This window comes from Synchiropus splendidus, chromosome 17 (assembly GCF_027744825.2).
Source record: "Synchiropus splendidus isolate RoL2022-P1 chromosome 17, RoL_Sspl_1.0, whole genome shotgun sequence".
Lineage (NCBI taxonomy): Eukaryota > Metazoa > Chordata > Actinopteri > Syngnathiformes > Callionymidae > Synchiropus > Synchiropus splendidus.
Genome location: NC_071350.1, coordinates 13,746,275 through 13,763,168, shown reverse-complemented (window position 1 = coordinate 13,763,168; position 16,894 = coordinate 13,746,275). Strand labels below are relative to the sequence as shown.

General features: G+C 44.8%; 1 protein-coding gene across 2 annotated transcripts in view; it reads left to right on the top strand.

Moving 5' to 3' along the window:
• tmem132e (transmembrane protein 132E) overlaps positions 1 to 12,862 on the top strand; it is a 227,839-nt gene extending 214,977 nt beyond the window's left edge. For both annotated transcript variants that reach the window (XM_053847328.1, XM_053847327.1), the window contains exons 7-9: positions 624 to 903; positions 5,872 to 6,066; positions 9,838 to 12,862. In XM_053847328.1, the coding sequence (XP_053703303.1) occupies positions 624 to 903; positions 5,872 to 6,066; positions 9,838 to 10,926 (1,564 nt within the window). In that variant the 3' untranslated portion in view covers positions 10,927 to 12,862. The remainder of the gene's footprint in view (positions 1 to 623; positions 904 to 5,871; positions 6,067 to 9,837) is intronic.
• The last annotated feature ends 4,032 nt before the right edge of the window (positions 12,863 to 16,894 follow it).

The window sequence follows — 16,894 nt, the reverse complement described above, 5'->3', positions numbered from 1 at the left end:
CAGCTGGGTCCAAGTCCTGTGAAACTAGGCGGGAACATGTCCAAGATTTTCCCGAGGTTCTTCCCCTGAAATATGAGTTGAACACGAGGACTGACAGAAGCATGAATCCAAGAGGAGCGCACGCTCTCTCTCCAGCGTTGTGATGTCGGGCTCATGAAAGAGAGACCCTGAAGAACTGACGCCCTACATTAAGACGCCGTCTCACCACTCGACATCGCTCCTCAGCAGCTGCTCCTTTAAGAAGAGAGATCAGATGCTTCTGACTTTTCATCTTTTGATTCCTCTCGCCTCGTTCTTGAAGCTAATTACGGCCTCCATGATTGAAACTTTAAGTCCCTGTTGAGTTACTTTTGAAATAAAAGTCTGGTCATTAGAATTGGAGGAGCATTATTTAACTTCTAGTTATTATTATAATTGTGTGACAATTCTAATACATTTTTTTATTTATTTAATTTCCATTTAAAGCACATTTTTTATTTTCTTTTTACATTAGTCAGATTTTATTTTACATCTAATGTATTTTTATTTGGGTTTCTCACACACGGTGTAGTCAAAGTGAGAGGCGGGGCCACTCTGGACTGGTCACGGTGTTCCTCACCGACCTCCTTGTTCCCCTTCTCCAGGAGCACCAGAGACAGTGATGCCGACGACGACGACGATGATCGGCGCGTGAGTCGCGGCTGCACTCTCCAGTACCAGCGAGCTTTGGTCAAAGTTCTGACCCAGTTCCACACCACGTCCACTGAGGGTACTGACCAGGTGATCACCATGCTGGGGCCGGACTGGCAGGTGGACGTCACGGACCTGGTCCAGGATGCCTTGAAGGTGGCCGATCCACGAATCGCCGAGCTGGTGGATCGAACCGTTCTGGTGGGACTGGAGCTCGGGTCCACAGTGCTGAAGGTGAGTAGACGGCTCTGAAGGTGTCTGTGTTGAGGTAGAATTAAATACCTGACCATCCTCACTTGGCTTCCTCGGAGGTGCACTGGTTCTGATCTGAGTCTCTGCAGGATGACCAAGCTTATCTTCACCATTCTGTTGAGGTTCTGTGAAGTTCCAGGATGTGAGGTTGAGATGAAGGTTTTGCAAAGAGCTGGTTTAGTGTAAACACTTGCGAGGTCAAGCTTCAGTCGGGTTTGACTCCCGGTCCATACGGCCACCACTCTTCTCTGGGAAAAACTCCTCCCCCACTAGTTTATGACCAGAACTTCAGCATGTCTGAGAAACAATCCGAGCGGTAAGGTGGCGAGGAAGACGTGCGTGATGATGGACGAAGATGCAAGTCAGTCGTAAGTCATCATCAATGAGCCGTGTGAAGGTCTGAATAATTATTCATCTTTTCTGCCGCGAGGACAGATGGAAGTAGGGAAAGAGCGATGAGAGTTGAAATGAGCATCAGAAGTTTGGAGTTTCTACACTGACACTTTTTGATAAAACGTGAGAGATTTTGACAAAATTAAAACTGAGCTCAAGTCATAATAATTGAAATATTAGTCTTAAAATACTCAGATTGCACTGTAAAATATTTACAAGAAAATACAGGAAGCCATGTGAGCTCAAAGTAGTTAAAGTGGTTTTGTACATGAGAAGCCAGAATGTAAAAATCAACAATTTATTGCGCAATAAAAGAGTTTTATGGTGGAATAAAGGGGTGCACTCCTGTTTCAGCACCTGCATCTGCTCACTCCATCTGAAGCAGAACTTCTGCTCTTAAAACTGAACACGCTGATCTCAGCGGACTCGTCGTAACCCGGCGAACACGAGTCAAATTAACAGCGTGAAATGTAAATGCTAATTCTGAGACGGAACCGAAGACCAAGCGGGCGAACAAAAGCTTCTCCCTCTGAAATCTGAATCTCAATGGCGGCTTTAATGTCTCCAGTCAAAAGAGGAAATGATCCTGCAGCCTGCGAGAGAATGAAGCGGTTTCTCTTCACCAGGAAGTTCAGAAGTGGCATGACAGATTTTGGGAGACGGCAGATGGACTCGCTCAACGTTATCAACACAGCAAAAATCAAAGCTGTTTTCTCAGAAGGTGCTGATGTGGATTACAGAGTGTTACAGGCCGAGACAAAGAGAGTTTGACACACTGAAGTGTGCGGTGTAGAATGCTAATCATCGCCGCAGCACCATAGCAAATAAAGTCACCGAAATGTGAATGAAATTCTAAAGCATGATTCTACGCTGCTTAAAGACAAAGGCAACACTAAATGGTGGAAATGCTTTTAACGTAGCCAACCCACACAAGCTAACAAAATGTAGCTAAGGTTTTTTTAGCTTATGAAATGTAGTTTGACCTAATGTAAAATGTATGGCCACATGTAACACTGTGTGTTGTTGTGGCTTTGTGTTTGTTCAACCCATCCTCACAGCCATGGCGTAGTATATTGATGTTGGGAAAGTGAACTTTTGCGTCCTATACTGACGACTAAGGCAGCGCTACATGTTGCGTGTTGACGCATAGTCGTTTCAACGGATAAAAAAATGTTTTTCTTCCTGTGTAGTGTTCCTGGCGGCGCGTGTGGACTGTGCATTTCTAACCCCGTATGTGGCTCTCCTCAACAGTCTAAAGTGCACTGCCGTTGGAACAGGATTTGAGTTAGAAGGGCGTCAGATTACGCCCTTCTAGTACTACTACAGGTGCTAGATTACGCTAGTATCTGGCGGCATCTGGTGGCCAAGCTACGGTCAAGAATCAGGCGTCCATATACGTTTTGCAGATGCCCAGATGCCCTCCTGGCTAAAAGCCGGACTTGAAATAATAAACCCCAACACCACAGAAGTGTGGAATGAAAGTAGCGCCATCCCATGACTTACGGAATCCTATGTCTTTTTTTCATGTGTCGCGCTGCCACGTAAGGCGGAGCATGTGCTTCAATTGAAAACCTATTGCGTCAACATGCAGTGTCAGTATAGGACTTTCTCTTTCCGAACATCAATGTATTGCGCCTTGGGTGTGAGGATGGGTTGGTGTGTTATGTAACACACAGTTTACCACGAGGCAAGTGAAGGTGATACGTTTTAATGCGATGAGACACAAAACATGGCGGAAGTGTGATGCAGGATGAAACTTTAATGCATTCAAAAACAAACTAAATGTTATATGACTGGATATAGCGTGACGCTACATGCAACATTGCAATCGTTCTTCGTAACAAGTTAGGTAAGGTAGCGGCGTCTCACCTGCAGCTCAGAAGTGGATTGAGTGTTCGACTCACGTCAGCGATGATGTTCCAGCTCAGCCGTGGCTCTGATGGAAACGCTGTATTCAAACAGACCTAAAGAAAGTGTAAATCTCAGCCAGATGACAAAGAAAAAACTTTATTTCGGGAGCTGGAATTCCCTCCTGAGCATCTTTAGTAAATATTTCCAAAGACGCGGAGACATGAAGCACGAGTCTTCTGGCAACCCCCTCTGGAGAGAACAATAATAATAATAAATAAAAGGACGTGTTGGAGTCGTCGCTGACGTGATTGAACTTGAATCTGTGAGTCCACAGTGAGAAACTGCAGCTGAAGTTAAACTTCTACTGCCAAGCTTCCTCCAGTTGGAGGGTGCCATCAACAGATTCATGCCGGGGCTGTAACAGTCTGCGGTTTAATGAAACCTGTTTCGCGCTGACGGGATTTCACGGGAAATAATCGCGGGGAAGATGCAGGTGTTCCTCCCCCACTAATCCGTCCCCCTCAACATTTTCTTCTCCTCCATCGATCCTCCATTCACCCAATGTTTGAATTGTGTTTTGACATTTGCACGCGAGCGCCAGCATCGATCTTTTTTTCCGGTGGATGTTCTTTAATTGGTGTGTGAAAATATCAGCCGCTGCGGAAAATCAATCGTCCGTAAACATTTTTACACTGACTCGTTCTGACCTGAGTGGGATTTAATGCAGAAAGCTGTTTTCATCAAACATTTGTTCTTCTTTCACCCCAGTGTGAACGTAAAGTGCTTCAGGAGGCGCCACAGGTGGAAGTTATCGGAAAATATTCAATGTCAACAACACAATTCCATGTTCCGAGTGTGGTGCTAACTGTTAGCATCTGCTAACTGTTGCCTAGTCAGACGCTAACCTGCAGAGCTGCCGTCCAGGACAGAGGTTTCAGGTGAAATTCATGTTCTTCAGTGGTGAGAGACACTACTCTTGATGGTGGCGGCCACTGTAGATCGTGGGAAAATACGTATTCCTGACCAGTGTTCCGCAACCTTTTTGGCTCTTTTAATGTAGTCACATTTCCAGCAACAGCAACATTCAATACAAATAAAGAAAATGATGTCTGAAAACATCAACATTGGATAAATTATAAATTTAGCTAAAGTTAAAGAAAAATATACACATAGAAATTGAAAAATGATTATAAAAAGGGGACAAATGATGGTAGAGACAAAGACATCTGACGTAAACAAGGTAAAACTGGAGAAAAGAAAAAAGAAGTGTAACAACAAAAGGAAATAACTTCTGTTAAATCAAAGGAACCTGACTTTTCTGAAGAAAAAAATGCTGGTTCTTACTAGGAAAATCTGTAGTGGGAGAAAAAGATCTTTCAAACAGTTGTCACAAAAGCACTTGACATTTAGAGTAAAATGCAACTTTATGCTGAAGAGCGACGGATGTGACCGATGGAGAGCGAAACTAAGGAGCGATCACGAAGTTTGACCTCTGCTGTGTTTAGAGTCGACTTGCAGGTGGTGTTCGTCGTCGCTAAACTTCTGCTGAGTCTGTTTTGGACAAAGCCAAGAGGACGTGAGAGCAGCTGGTTTTTATGAGGCCTTTCTTCTAACACGGGGGACAGAGATATGAAACGTAAAATATTGGGGTGAAAGGTCGCTTTACTGTGAGGGAAGTTTAAGCAACCGCGGTCGATATCGCACAACAATCACTTGTTCCTTGGTCTTACAGACCGAAATGAAACCACTCACCGGTCGACTGGCTGAAAATGAAATTTGCCGTTTCCTCACTCATGGCTTCTGTGACGCATGATCCGCGCCGCCTTCTGTCGAGAGAGAGTTTGCCCACAACGTGATGAAAGATGATCTTTTGAATTTGCTTCATTTAGTCATGTACCTGTCTCTTTTCACTCTAATGTGTGCGAGTGCTGCAAAACACAGGGGGCGCTGTTGACTATCTCACTGTCGAAATGATCTTCTTTTTTTGTTATTTCAACGTGTAAAGCGACAACTGTAAACCTGCAATCATCATCTGAAGAAAATAACTTCATCATATTTATTTTTTGTTTTACTTTTTTGATGCATATATTTTGATTTCTATTAAATATAGTGTTGTAATAGTGTTGCAACTATTTTTTTTATTAGTGTTTCATAATTTTTATTTTCTGGTATTAGTTCCTGTATTTTTTATTGAAGTTTATTTATTCATTAATTATTAATGATTTTCTTTTTTTTATTTCTTTGTAGTGTATTCAACTTTTTGCTTTTAGAATTTTTATTTTTTCTATTTATTGCGTTTTTTTTGTCTATTCTATTCTCACACCAAGTAGTTTGTACCTATTACTTCCCATGACTGTTTAAGCTACGTGACCCATGTTCAGCACTCATTCAACTTTCTAACACACTGACCTTGACTAAAGGTCAAAGACCGTTGCCCAGAAAATAGACTCAGTAATGACTCATGAGTTTGTGGGTAAGTGCTCTTCTCAGTGTGTATCGATTGTGTCATTGGAAACTAGTCTGGAGACGGTTCTGTAGAGGTAACCGAGCGCGACACCAAGCTGAGACTGTCGAGTCGCCACTGATGGATTCCATCTCGGTGTTTTCTGCGTGACAGGCTCGACACTTCCGTCACGGCCTGGACGAGCTCGCAGAGCCAATAACATCTGGCTGACAAACAATGACAAGTGTGTCTTGTCTCCTCAGGTGGAGTCGCCGCTCGCCGTGGACGCCACCCTGGGGGAGGCGGCGTTCTCCGTCACGGACGAGAAGGTTTCCATCACAGAGCTGCGGGTGCACGCCGTCTCAGGTCTGACCCTGTCGCTGCAGCCCAGTCCAGGAAACAGTCACACCATGGTGGCCAAAGCCACCGGCGTGCAGACGCTCAACACCCCCAAACAGGTACAGCACAAGGACGCTGATCATGTGACCGTAATGTTCCATTGTTCCACCTCCTGAGCAGCAACGTGAACGTGCTCCACAGTCGTTCTTCTCCTGACTCAAGTCTGAGCTCTGCGATTGTCGTCTCTCAGCCATCCACCGTCGCTGCTCATCAACCACCTTCAGCTGAAACTGTCACATTCCATCTCCGTCGTAAAAGCAGCTCGACCCAAACCTCCAGACCGTTGGAGTGAAAATGTGGCGAACCCCACCGTGATTGAAAGACATCAAATCTGACGCTGATCGTCGAGGTCCCTTCTCAGTCGAGGAAGCTCGGCTCCATCAAGGCTTCGCCGTAAAATTCCTTCTGTCGCTCAGGACCGAACAAATAAATCACCCGACCAAAATCCAACTTTCAAAACTTTGAGCTTAACTCGCTGAGAAACACTCTTCGTATTAGTTTTGCTTTTGTGAGTTCCATTTCTTTTCAGTTTTTTTCTGTCAATCATTTTTTTTCTCCATATTTTTCTGACTTTTAAGTCTTTTCAATCTTCAGTTAGTTACTTATTTTGTTGTTTTTGTAACGTTAAACCGGGGGGGGGGTCAATGCACATATGTATTCTAAATTTCCTTGTTGAAAATATTTTTTCAAATGAAATTAGTGATTCATGTTCTTAAATCTTATGGAATATAATCATAATATTTTTTATGTATTCACATTCACACATTATTGATAAAGTACACAATATTCTTTAATTTTCCCGCTTTTTATTTTGAGCATTTTCTATATTATAATAATTATTTGGTATTTTATTTAATTTTAAATCATTTTTTAATCTGTAATATCTTTTTGAATATTTTTGTATTAGATTTATCATTTTTATTTGTTTGTTTTTTGTGGTTTTTAAGATTTTCTTATTTTTTTTATTTCAATTCATTTCCATCACCACCTCATCTTCCTTAACATTATGACCACCTGTCTGGGTAGTTCTTTCCTTGTGAATTGATGAGAGTAAGTTGTGAGATCTCATTTGGGTCCAACTGAACCAAGTTCAGGAGAAAGAGATCCTCCTCTTGAAGTTGGATTCTGTTGGAATAACCTCAGAATATCCCCAGTGATGCTTTATTTTTGAACGTTGTTCAGAAACGTTGGTGCTCAGCGTCTTGTGTCCCGTGTTTTGAGACAGAAAATGAAGCTGGTGCGCTGCAGCCACGTTTCTTCTGCACGACCTGGTCGCTCAGAGGGCCTCAGTCGCTCCAGTGACTCTGCGCTGCTGTGGAGTGTAAAGTCTGCAGATGCCCTGTTGAGCCGACGTTGACTCTCCTCCAAGTTTAACGCAGCGCTGTCAGACTCCAGCTGACCAGCCACGCTGGATGTTTTATTGAAAGCGTCTTTATCAAAGTCGGCTCCGTCGCGCGCGGCCGGTATTCAAAGTCGTCCTTCAACAAACGGGTCACAGTTTGTTTCGCAACATGACAGGATGACGCATCAGAACGAGTGATGAAACGTAGTTTAGACCAGAGGAAGCGGAAAGAGAACAAAGAAATGATGAGGGGCGCCGCGGCTGTGGCGGTGAAAATGATTTGCACAAGGACGCGACCAAACTGCACAAACGTTTCTGAGGGATTGACCTGCCTGAGCGTCGAAAATAATTTGTGATAAAGACCTGGAGAAAAAAAGGCATCAGTGCTAAAGAAAGTTTTGAAAAAAATAATAACAATAAACAGATAATATTAACATACAGTATAAATATAAAAAAACAATTATGTATACTATTTCTTTGTCAAATATTTAAATCAAACATATATTTGAAATTTCCTTTAACCTCAATCGCATAATGCATATTTTTCATATATGGTCAATTTTTTTTAATTATTATATACATCTACGTTTGAAATTGATTTGTTTTTCCCTGTTTTGATCTACTTATTTGCCTGTACTAACAATAAGAAGGCAAAAGGAGTCTTGTGAAAATATTTAACAAAAAACAATGATGAGAATGGAGAATAATTTGTAGCCAAATGGTTCTAATTTTTTTTGTAAAAAAATCATAAGGTAAAATGTGCAGAAATCAGTGCAAAAATATTGGGTGAGCAGCCAGTTTTTAACGTCCTTATTTGCCTGTATTAAATATTTAAATTAAACTAAACAAAAAAGGAGGGGGTTATAATGACCCCCTTTTTTATTATCAAAAACATTTGTTTTATGACAGTATTGTAATAATAATAAATAAATGCAATCCTAGCAGTGAAAAAAAAGTTTAAAATATTTCTGAAATAAAAGTTTATGATGTAAAGGAGAGAAATGTGAGAAGCCGCCAGTGTACTAAACAAACTGTGGAGACGTCTGTTTTCATGTTTTTAGGCCAAACTTTCTTTTCGTGGATGAAGTGCAGCTCAAGCTACTGTCAATCTAGCACTTTTATAACCTAAAATACTCCACATTCAAGAGCTTGCAGTCCACCTCTGTCCATCCTGCGATTGCATTTCAGAAAGCCCCAAAAGTAGAGAGGCCTTCCGTGTGGAGGGCAGCGTCTGCTCTGAAGTGAACCGGATAATGGAATCATATGATGGAATCTTGTGTGTGTGTGTGTGTGCTGGGTGAACTTGAGTTTTAAGAAGACACCATCTATCGCCGAGAGATTTGTTTGGTTTGTCAACAGAACTGTAACCTCCGCTGCACAGGCAAGTGTGGAGAATGTGTGTTGTGAAGCGAAGCCTCGACAGTCCCCATTTATCTGGACGTTTCCGCTCCGATAGAAGCTCAACTGCAAGACAAATGTGGCGGCGGGACGTTAGAGAAACGGTTGAAAGCAATAATGGCGCCGCTAATATTTGTCCTGGGAGTCGTTCGTGACAGCTTCCTGGTGACGGAGCGACTGACAGGCGTCGAGCGAGGAAAAACACCGGTCTGATATTCATCCCGACATGAACAGTTTACGGACGGAGGAAGAGTTTCACGCCGCTATTGTCGGGATGATTTTATCACCTCGCAATCGTCGGGTCGGTGTGAAACCCTGACGGGCATGGTGACCCTGGTGAGCTCCAGTCGGTCACGAGCTGTTAATGATTCATGTGTGTAATAAAGGGATTATAAATAATTGATGATAATAAAGAATCAGCTCCTGGCTCGACCCAAGCAGAGCCAATAAACCTCTTTACCTCTGTGATGACTATAGCCGGAGCTCAGGCTTTTAGCTATAGACTGCCGGAGCTAAACATAACCCTCCTCAACATTACGGCCGCCTACCTCAGAACTAACTTCAGATCTCTACAAGAATGAAGGTCCTATTTCATAAACACTTGGTTTCGGATGTTCTCTCCTAAATAAAGAAAGCCACTCATGTAGCCGCCGTGCTACCGCCCTTTCATGCTAGTGCTAGTGTTAGCACAAAGCTGAAGGCATCAAAAGGGGGTCAGATTTGATCTGTTTGTTTTGCCCTCTCAGTCACTGAAGCAACCAAGTCTCCTCCAGGTTCCTCTAGTGTGTTTACAGTGACCAAACACAAACATCTCACCGGCTTCACCTCACAAATCAGATTCATGATCTGAGTTCAAAGAGCCTGTTTTGGAAATTCTGATTTCCCCCAAAGCCTCATTTCAAAAGTGAGATGTTTTGGCAGCCGCGGTGTGAAGACGGCGCTCCTGAGATTATTAATCGTGTTGGACCTGCGTTCAAGCCGTCTGCCAAATTGCTTCGTCTCCGCTGGTTCTAGTCTCAACGGCCAAAAGCCCCTTTGATTTGCTGGGAACGTTTTAGCTAAACAAGGTTTGTGTCTCCTCTGTTGCCAGGAGGCCACTTTGTCGGTGTGGATGCTGTTCAGCGACAACACGGCCGCCACCCTCGGCTACTTCGACCCCAAAGATTACAACTTCAACGCCTCCACGCTGGACGACAAGGTGGTGTCCGTCTCCCAGGAGCCTCAGCAGCGCTGGCCGGTGGTGGTGGCAGAAGGCGAGGGGTCCGGCGAGCTGCTTCGTGTGGAGATGACCATCTGCGAGGCCTGCCAGAAAACCAAGCGCAAGAGCGTCATCGCTTCTGCCGCCGCGTACGTCAAGGTGCGGTTCGGCCCCGAGGAAGACTCGGAGGAGGAAGGCACCACCGAGGGGGAGATTGAGTTGGCGCCGTTCACCAGACGGCCGGTCGTCGATCCCAACGTCGGCGGGAGAGTTTACGAGACGTCGAATGAGCAGCCTGCCAGCGTTCCCATCGATTACACCAACTTCCCCACCATCAGCAACCAGGAGCAGCCGACGGAGAGCGACGTGGAAGAGGAGGAGGAGGAGGAGGACGACGACGACTTTGTGCACTCGCCCCGCAACATGACCGACCTGGAGATCGGCATGTACGCCCTGCTGGGCGTCTTCTGCTTAGCCATTCTGGTCTTTCTCATCAACTGCATCGTCTTCGTGCTCAAGTATCGACACAAACGGATTCCTCCGGAGGGTCAGGCCAACATGGACCACTCGCACCACTGGGTGTTCCTGGGCAACGGCCAGCCGCTCAGGGCGCACTGCGAACTGTCGCCGCAGCAGATGGAAAGTCCCAGCAACCCTTTGGACGCTGTCCCCACCTGCTGCCACGGAGACCACCACAGCAGCGGCAGCTCGCAGACCAGCGTCCAAAGCCAGGTGCACGGGCGCGGCGACGGCAGCTCCGGAGGCTCCACCAAGGAGAACGGCGAGGAGGCCAGTTCGCCCACCTCCAAGCGCAAGCGGGTGAAGTTCACCACCTTCACCACCCTCCCCACAGAGGAACTGCCCTACAACTCCATCCCCATCGCAGACGCGGAGGACATTCAGTGGGTTTGCCAAGACATGGGTTTCCAGGACCCAGAAGAACTGCACGACTACATGCGCAGAATAAAAGAAATCGCCTGAGCGGGGATTTCTAAAGTTGCTTTCTATTCCCCCTTTTTCACGCGTGGAAGATAACGTCTCACAGACTAAAAGGCCAAGTGTTGCTTCGGTTTTCGGGTTTGTTCAGTTTCGTTTGCACAGTGCTGTAAAACACGCTCACACTCCTCAGAGAGAGACTTTCAGAGGACACTGTTCATCTCGGGCCGTGCGCATCTCTGCTCCCCGGGAAACCTTCTTTCCCCAGGGACACCTGGAACGCGGTGAAGGACGTGAACTCCTCACAAAAGAGGCCTTTGCTGAACAAAAAAAAAAAAATCTATCGAGGACTCTCATGAAAGCTATGATATTTTATTTTTCATTTGGCCAAAGTAGGAATTTCCGATGGCTTTGTCATTGTTCTTGTTGCAGCACACGTGATTTCTATTCATTCCGTTTGTTTTTTTTTTTTTTTTTTTTTTTACATTTCATAGTTAGTCGTTCCTCCTGAGTCAATGCCACTTTACTGGAACTCCACTGTGCAGACATCTGTCCGTATTTTGCCACAAGCGGAAGGAGATTTCTCGGCCAATAAAGAATATTGCTGGTTAAATGTGTGCAAGCTCACACTGGCAAATAAAGGCTAGTGCAAAGTTTAAGACTCAATAAAAGTGGACTGATTGTAAAGTGGCTCCAAAACGAATGCCTTATTTAAAAAAGACCACCACCTATATCACGAAGGCTGAATACGGCGTGGTAACCTCGACTGAACCATGTGACGCGAGGGTCTTCTCAGCGCCCTCTGCATGGGTCTGGGGGCACAATCAGCTACGCCCCCATCCCAAATTTGTAAATGTTTGTATCGTTCTGATGTAATCATTCATACACATGAAATATGTTATCATGCATCACGCGCATGCCTTGCTAGGCCGACGGACGTTTCTCTGTACATACTGTATCCAGTCGGAGGCGACTCCCGGAACGGCGTCGCCGTCGCTAACCAGCGGGTATTTTGACTGGCGGGTTTGGAAGATAAGATAAAGATATTTAATTTTTTTATCGGCCCTCTCAAATGTTAGCGGGAGGCCCTCACCAGTTTTACACGAGCTACACCACCACTGTCCCCCGTATCGGCCAGAGTTATGCAACGGAACTGTCGAGTGTGGTGTCGGTTGTGTTTTTCCTGAAATGTGATGGGACCCCTCCCACCCCTAATCTAGTTCTGATTAATGACTATAAAAATCAATAAACTACTGAAAGATAAAACAGGTCTTCTTTGTTTGGCCCTTTCCTCACTCACTCTATTGAAACCTCCGTTTTGCATCCTTTATCTGCCTCAGCCCAGAAAGCTTGACCATCCCACCTCTGACACCACCATGGTAAAGCAAAAAACAAAAATAGTTTCCTCCACCTGTAGAGGACGTTTGTTCATTTTGACCTGTACACTCCACTCACCTCAGTCCTTGAACCAGCAACTTGGTCACCTCAGCGTGGATTCCGTTAGAAGCATTTTTAAATAAGTCGTGCGAAGAGAGCGGGAAAACAAAGCAGAAGCATCAGACGGGTTTTTAGAGAGATCAGAGGAAATTTCCACATCTTTGTCTCAGACTTTGATGTGACGCCAGCTCCAAATACGCACGAGCTTCTCTGTCACTATTCTCTTTAAATCTGTTCCTCTTTGGAGGGCTCAGATTTCCTCTCACGACGGCTGGTCTCATGATCCAGAGAGGGAAACTGGGATGCTCAGCGCTTTTGTTCTGGAAGAGGAAACTGGAGTCTGATCCAGAATGACTCACTCGAACTGCTGAACATTCACGAGACATTCAAACCTCTTGTTGGGTTTAAGCGCTGGAGGCGACTGGTTGGCTCCACATGTGTGCGGATCACTCCGAAACATCTCCACTCTGAGGAAGTGTTCAACGAAACTTTGATCTTTGTTTATTATCTGACGTGTCTGTTGAAGGCCAATAACAATAAAAAGCACCACAAACAAGTCTTTTCAAATTCTATTTTAAATGACTGATAATATTATCATAATTGTACAGTCAGTTGTTTTGCGAGTGAGTGCAAGTTTTTGTTTTTGTAGTTGCTAATTTATTATTATTTTTAGGTTTTGGTTTTTTTTGCATATTTGTCATTTCTTTATTGTCATTATTATGCCACTTAAGTTTGAGGAAGAAAATCACAATGTATCTCATAGTTTTTATTATATTATCAAATTAGTATAATAAAATAATGTTTTGTTATTGTTTTTGTTTGTACTTTCTTACACAAGATTTTTTTTCATAATAGCTGTTGTAATTGTTTATTTATGTATTTAATTTTCAAATATTGTTTCATAAAATAAAATAATGTAATGTCGGATTATTCATCAGTAAGTTCATAAGAATTTTTGTAATTATAAATTGTAAAATATTATAATTTATAAATACAATTTAGATTTAAATCATTCATGTGAGTTACAAGATTCAACTAGAATTTTCAGAGATACAAAAAAATCTTTTTTTTTTATAATTTTAGTTGAGCAGTTTTTATTATTCATTCTCAAATGTCATGTTTTTCTTTGACAACAATAGCCATTTATATTCAATATAATTATTGAAACTATTTAACATGGTCCTAATAGCACTATTCTATTTCAATATATTGCTGCATATGTTATTATGCTTATTAAACCTTCATGTAGAATTGTTCTCCATTGAAGTCTTTTTTTTCTTGTTCATCTAAATTTCCGTCACACTATATTAAATGAAGTTATTAATATAAATAAAATGTGCTTATTTAAATTCAAGCTTCTGAAGCTCAGGCCTGTGGAACATCATCACACATCCTTTGTTTTTTTCTGAAGCTCTTTCTTTTCTCCATCACTTTCCATCTTTGCACTTTCTTCTCTTCTCAAGCTGCTCGTGTTTTTATTGCTGAATGTGCTGACAAGCTCCTGTGTTTCCACCGTATTAATGTCAAATACTGAAGACTTGAATTAACCAAGCACTTTCTTGTGGTGTTTAGTTGTGAAGAAAGAGCCAAGAGAGGGGGGCAGGAGTCTGTCCCAGCTAGTCGAGGTCAGAGGCAGGCGACTCCCTGGACCTACAGTCCGACAACCACCCACCAGATGGATTCAAACCTGCGTCCACACCAGCAAATGAGAGGAGACAAATGGGTTTTCTAGAGTCTAGTGAGTGCTATTACTATGGACCAAGGTGGAAAACACGCCAGCAAAAGCATATAAATGCAAATGCGCCGCTGACGGACACGTAAAATAAACCGTCTCTGGACCCCGAGTAACTTCCTCATTTGTCGCCTCCTCACCCGCATGTTGCGGACGAACGTGCGAATGAGTTCTTCTGTGGCAGTGAAGACAGGAAGGTGATGGTGTGGGAGGACGAGCGGCGGCGGCTTTATTAAAGGGTCCACGAATTTCCCATGCAGCGCGAGCGTGCTGTGAAGGCGACGTGAGAGCAGGCTCATCTGCATGTTGGAGATTTGGCAGGAGCTCTCCAGCTCTCCAGGTGTGAGCGAGCTGAGTCGCAGCCCAAAAGCCTCACATCACTGTCAGACTGGTGCGGACAACGTTGTTATTTGTTCTCGTCTTCCCTCTGGAGGGTCATGACCCGAAGATTAGCTGAGCTACGTCTCATTCCCTGCGGAGCCCGACTCTGACTCATATATTATCGGGAGGTTGAGGAAGTATCTTCACGATGCATTAAAGGTATTTAAAGCATCAAGTACGGCCGGCGGCGAGGGAAAGTCACAGCGTGTCAGTGAACGCATCTTGTCGGGATGCTGCCTTCAGTTTGGCAGCCTCTCGCCACATTTCACTTTCTTTCCTCAACAGACAAATTGATTTTTACACAACGCTGCGGCGCATTTGAAGGCAGCGGAGGAAGATGGTAATCACATCCGCCCGCGGGCTCTGGGCTCAATTCTGAGGTTCCAGAAAACATTTGACTTGTGTTACTGCAATCAGCCCGCAGACGCTGACGGATGCGAGTCTCGCACACGCCGACACACACAGAGTAAACAAATGAGTTATTTATGGGGCGAGCGGCGAAAACAAGAAGTCATCAATGATTCATTCCAAAGCGACAACTTCGCTTCATTAGAAATGATCACCGGGTAAATAACTATTGCCGATTGTTGGAACGGTGCAGTAGGACGGAGTTGAAAAAGCTATTTTCACCATTTCAGAGCCGTGATACCAGACAGCCAAAGGTCAAGTCAAGTCAAAGTCTGGCTCACTGCATGCGTAAAGCTTCCTTCTTCTTCCTCTGATCTGAGGGCGATGTAGGTACCAACGTGTCCTACCTGTCGCAGAGTGATGACATCACACCCGCCTTTATTCAAGTGTGCGTGGGAAGAGAGAATGTATCAGCATAGATCTTTAGAGTAGAGAAAGTCATCTCCTCGTGTTCCAATTGTTCATGATCTAACGTCATCGTATCGCTCACGTCTGTCTCCGGACGAATGCGCTGAAACCGGATCATTTCCCACTGCGCTCGAGAGAGACCAACAGTGGATCTCAATACCTTCTTCTTCAGTCTGCGTCTTCAGCTGGTGACCACAAGAGAAGGTGGTGAGATTAATCTTTTGCTTCCTTCACTCGTGAACAAGACTGCCACAGACTTGCAAGAGCTGATCCTCATCCTGTCCATGAGAAGGAGATGTGGGCCTCAGCCACTCAGAGAGTTTGTGTGGTTGGTCAGACATGTGGAAATTTTGCGGGAACTTTGGTTGAAGGTTTTTGACGTTTTTCTTTCCGCTCTGTTTTCCAGGTACTTTGTCGGCACCTTCATGTCGGGCAGCCTGATCGGCTGTGACAGTGTTTGTGCAGCCTCAGCAAGGTAAATAATCATAAATGATTTATGAGTGGAGGTGTCAAATGAAGAATTCAGCCTCTGTCAAGCCCAACACCCAAATGTCGCATCGTCCTCCACTCTTGGAATTCAAATAAGCCACTAGACAAAGTTGGAGGAAGCCGTCCACAGAGTGGCAACTTCAACCCTCAGGTGTGCAATGTTTCCCCATCTTTCATCCATAGGAAGTCGCCGACTCATGCGCCGCGTGTTGCGTGTATAGAGCGATCAGATGTTCTGCCCTCTGATTGGTGGAGAGGCGTCTGTGTGAAATGACATGCAAATGTGACGCTCAGACGGTGGAAATGTGTTTAGAGCCCCGGAGACGCTGCGACCACTTTGATCTGCCAGTCGGGCACATGGAGGTTTCATGTCATGTCGAGAGTCGCGTCGTGTCTGGAATCCAAATGGGTGGAACTTGTGTGACGAACAAGCCAGATTCTTACGAAATAAACGTCCACGCGTCACGGCTGGATTGGAGCCCACCACCCTCCAGCCGTCTGGTTAGAGCTCGTGTGGCACTTCTCTTCTTCACACGCCATGATGTCGCCACATTACGTCGCACCCCGTCGCCTGTCGTGGCACAAGCGGTGTTGAGAGGGTGAAGCTGTCTGCGCTTCTCCCTGTACGGAGAGAAGCGGCCGTGTGCAGCCTCGGAGGCAGCGGACGTGTTGTCAGGGTCCATCGGCCACACGGCCCTCTGCGAGGGGCCGAGACCCTCCAGCGTCTTCCACCGCCAGCACGTCCGAGCGAATCACCGGCAGGAGTCTGACCCACAAGAAGAAATGCAGAGAAAGCACATCGACCCTCGACAAACAGCGCACACTTGTCTGACCTCCATGTGAGTCAGTGAAGGATCCTTCCCGGCTTTTGATGCGCCGGGATCCACAGTCCAGTCTGTTCATGTCTCTGAGTAGAGTTTCTAAATCACGCGGAAATAAGCAACTTTTAATAACCCTGACTGACTAAACTGTGACATGAGCTGTTGGAGGGTCACTTCTCAGTGTTGTTTTATGTGTCTCCACTTTTTCCGTTGACACTGTTATGGATACTACAGGGCCCCACTCAGCCATCATATGTGGCCCCCAGACCAGCACAGTGCTTTAAGTTTCGTTTACTAAAAGGCTTCATGTCTATTCACATGGTGCTGAACAGTAAAA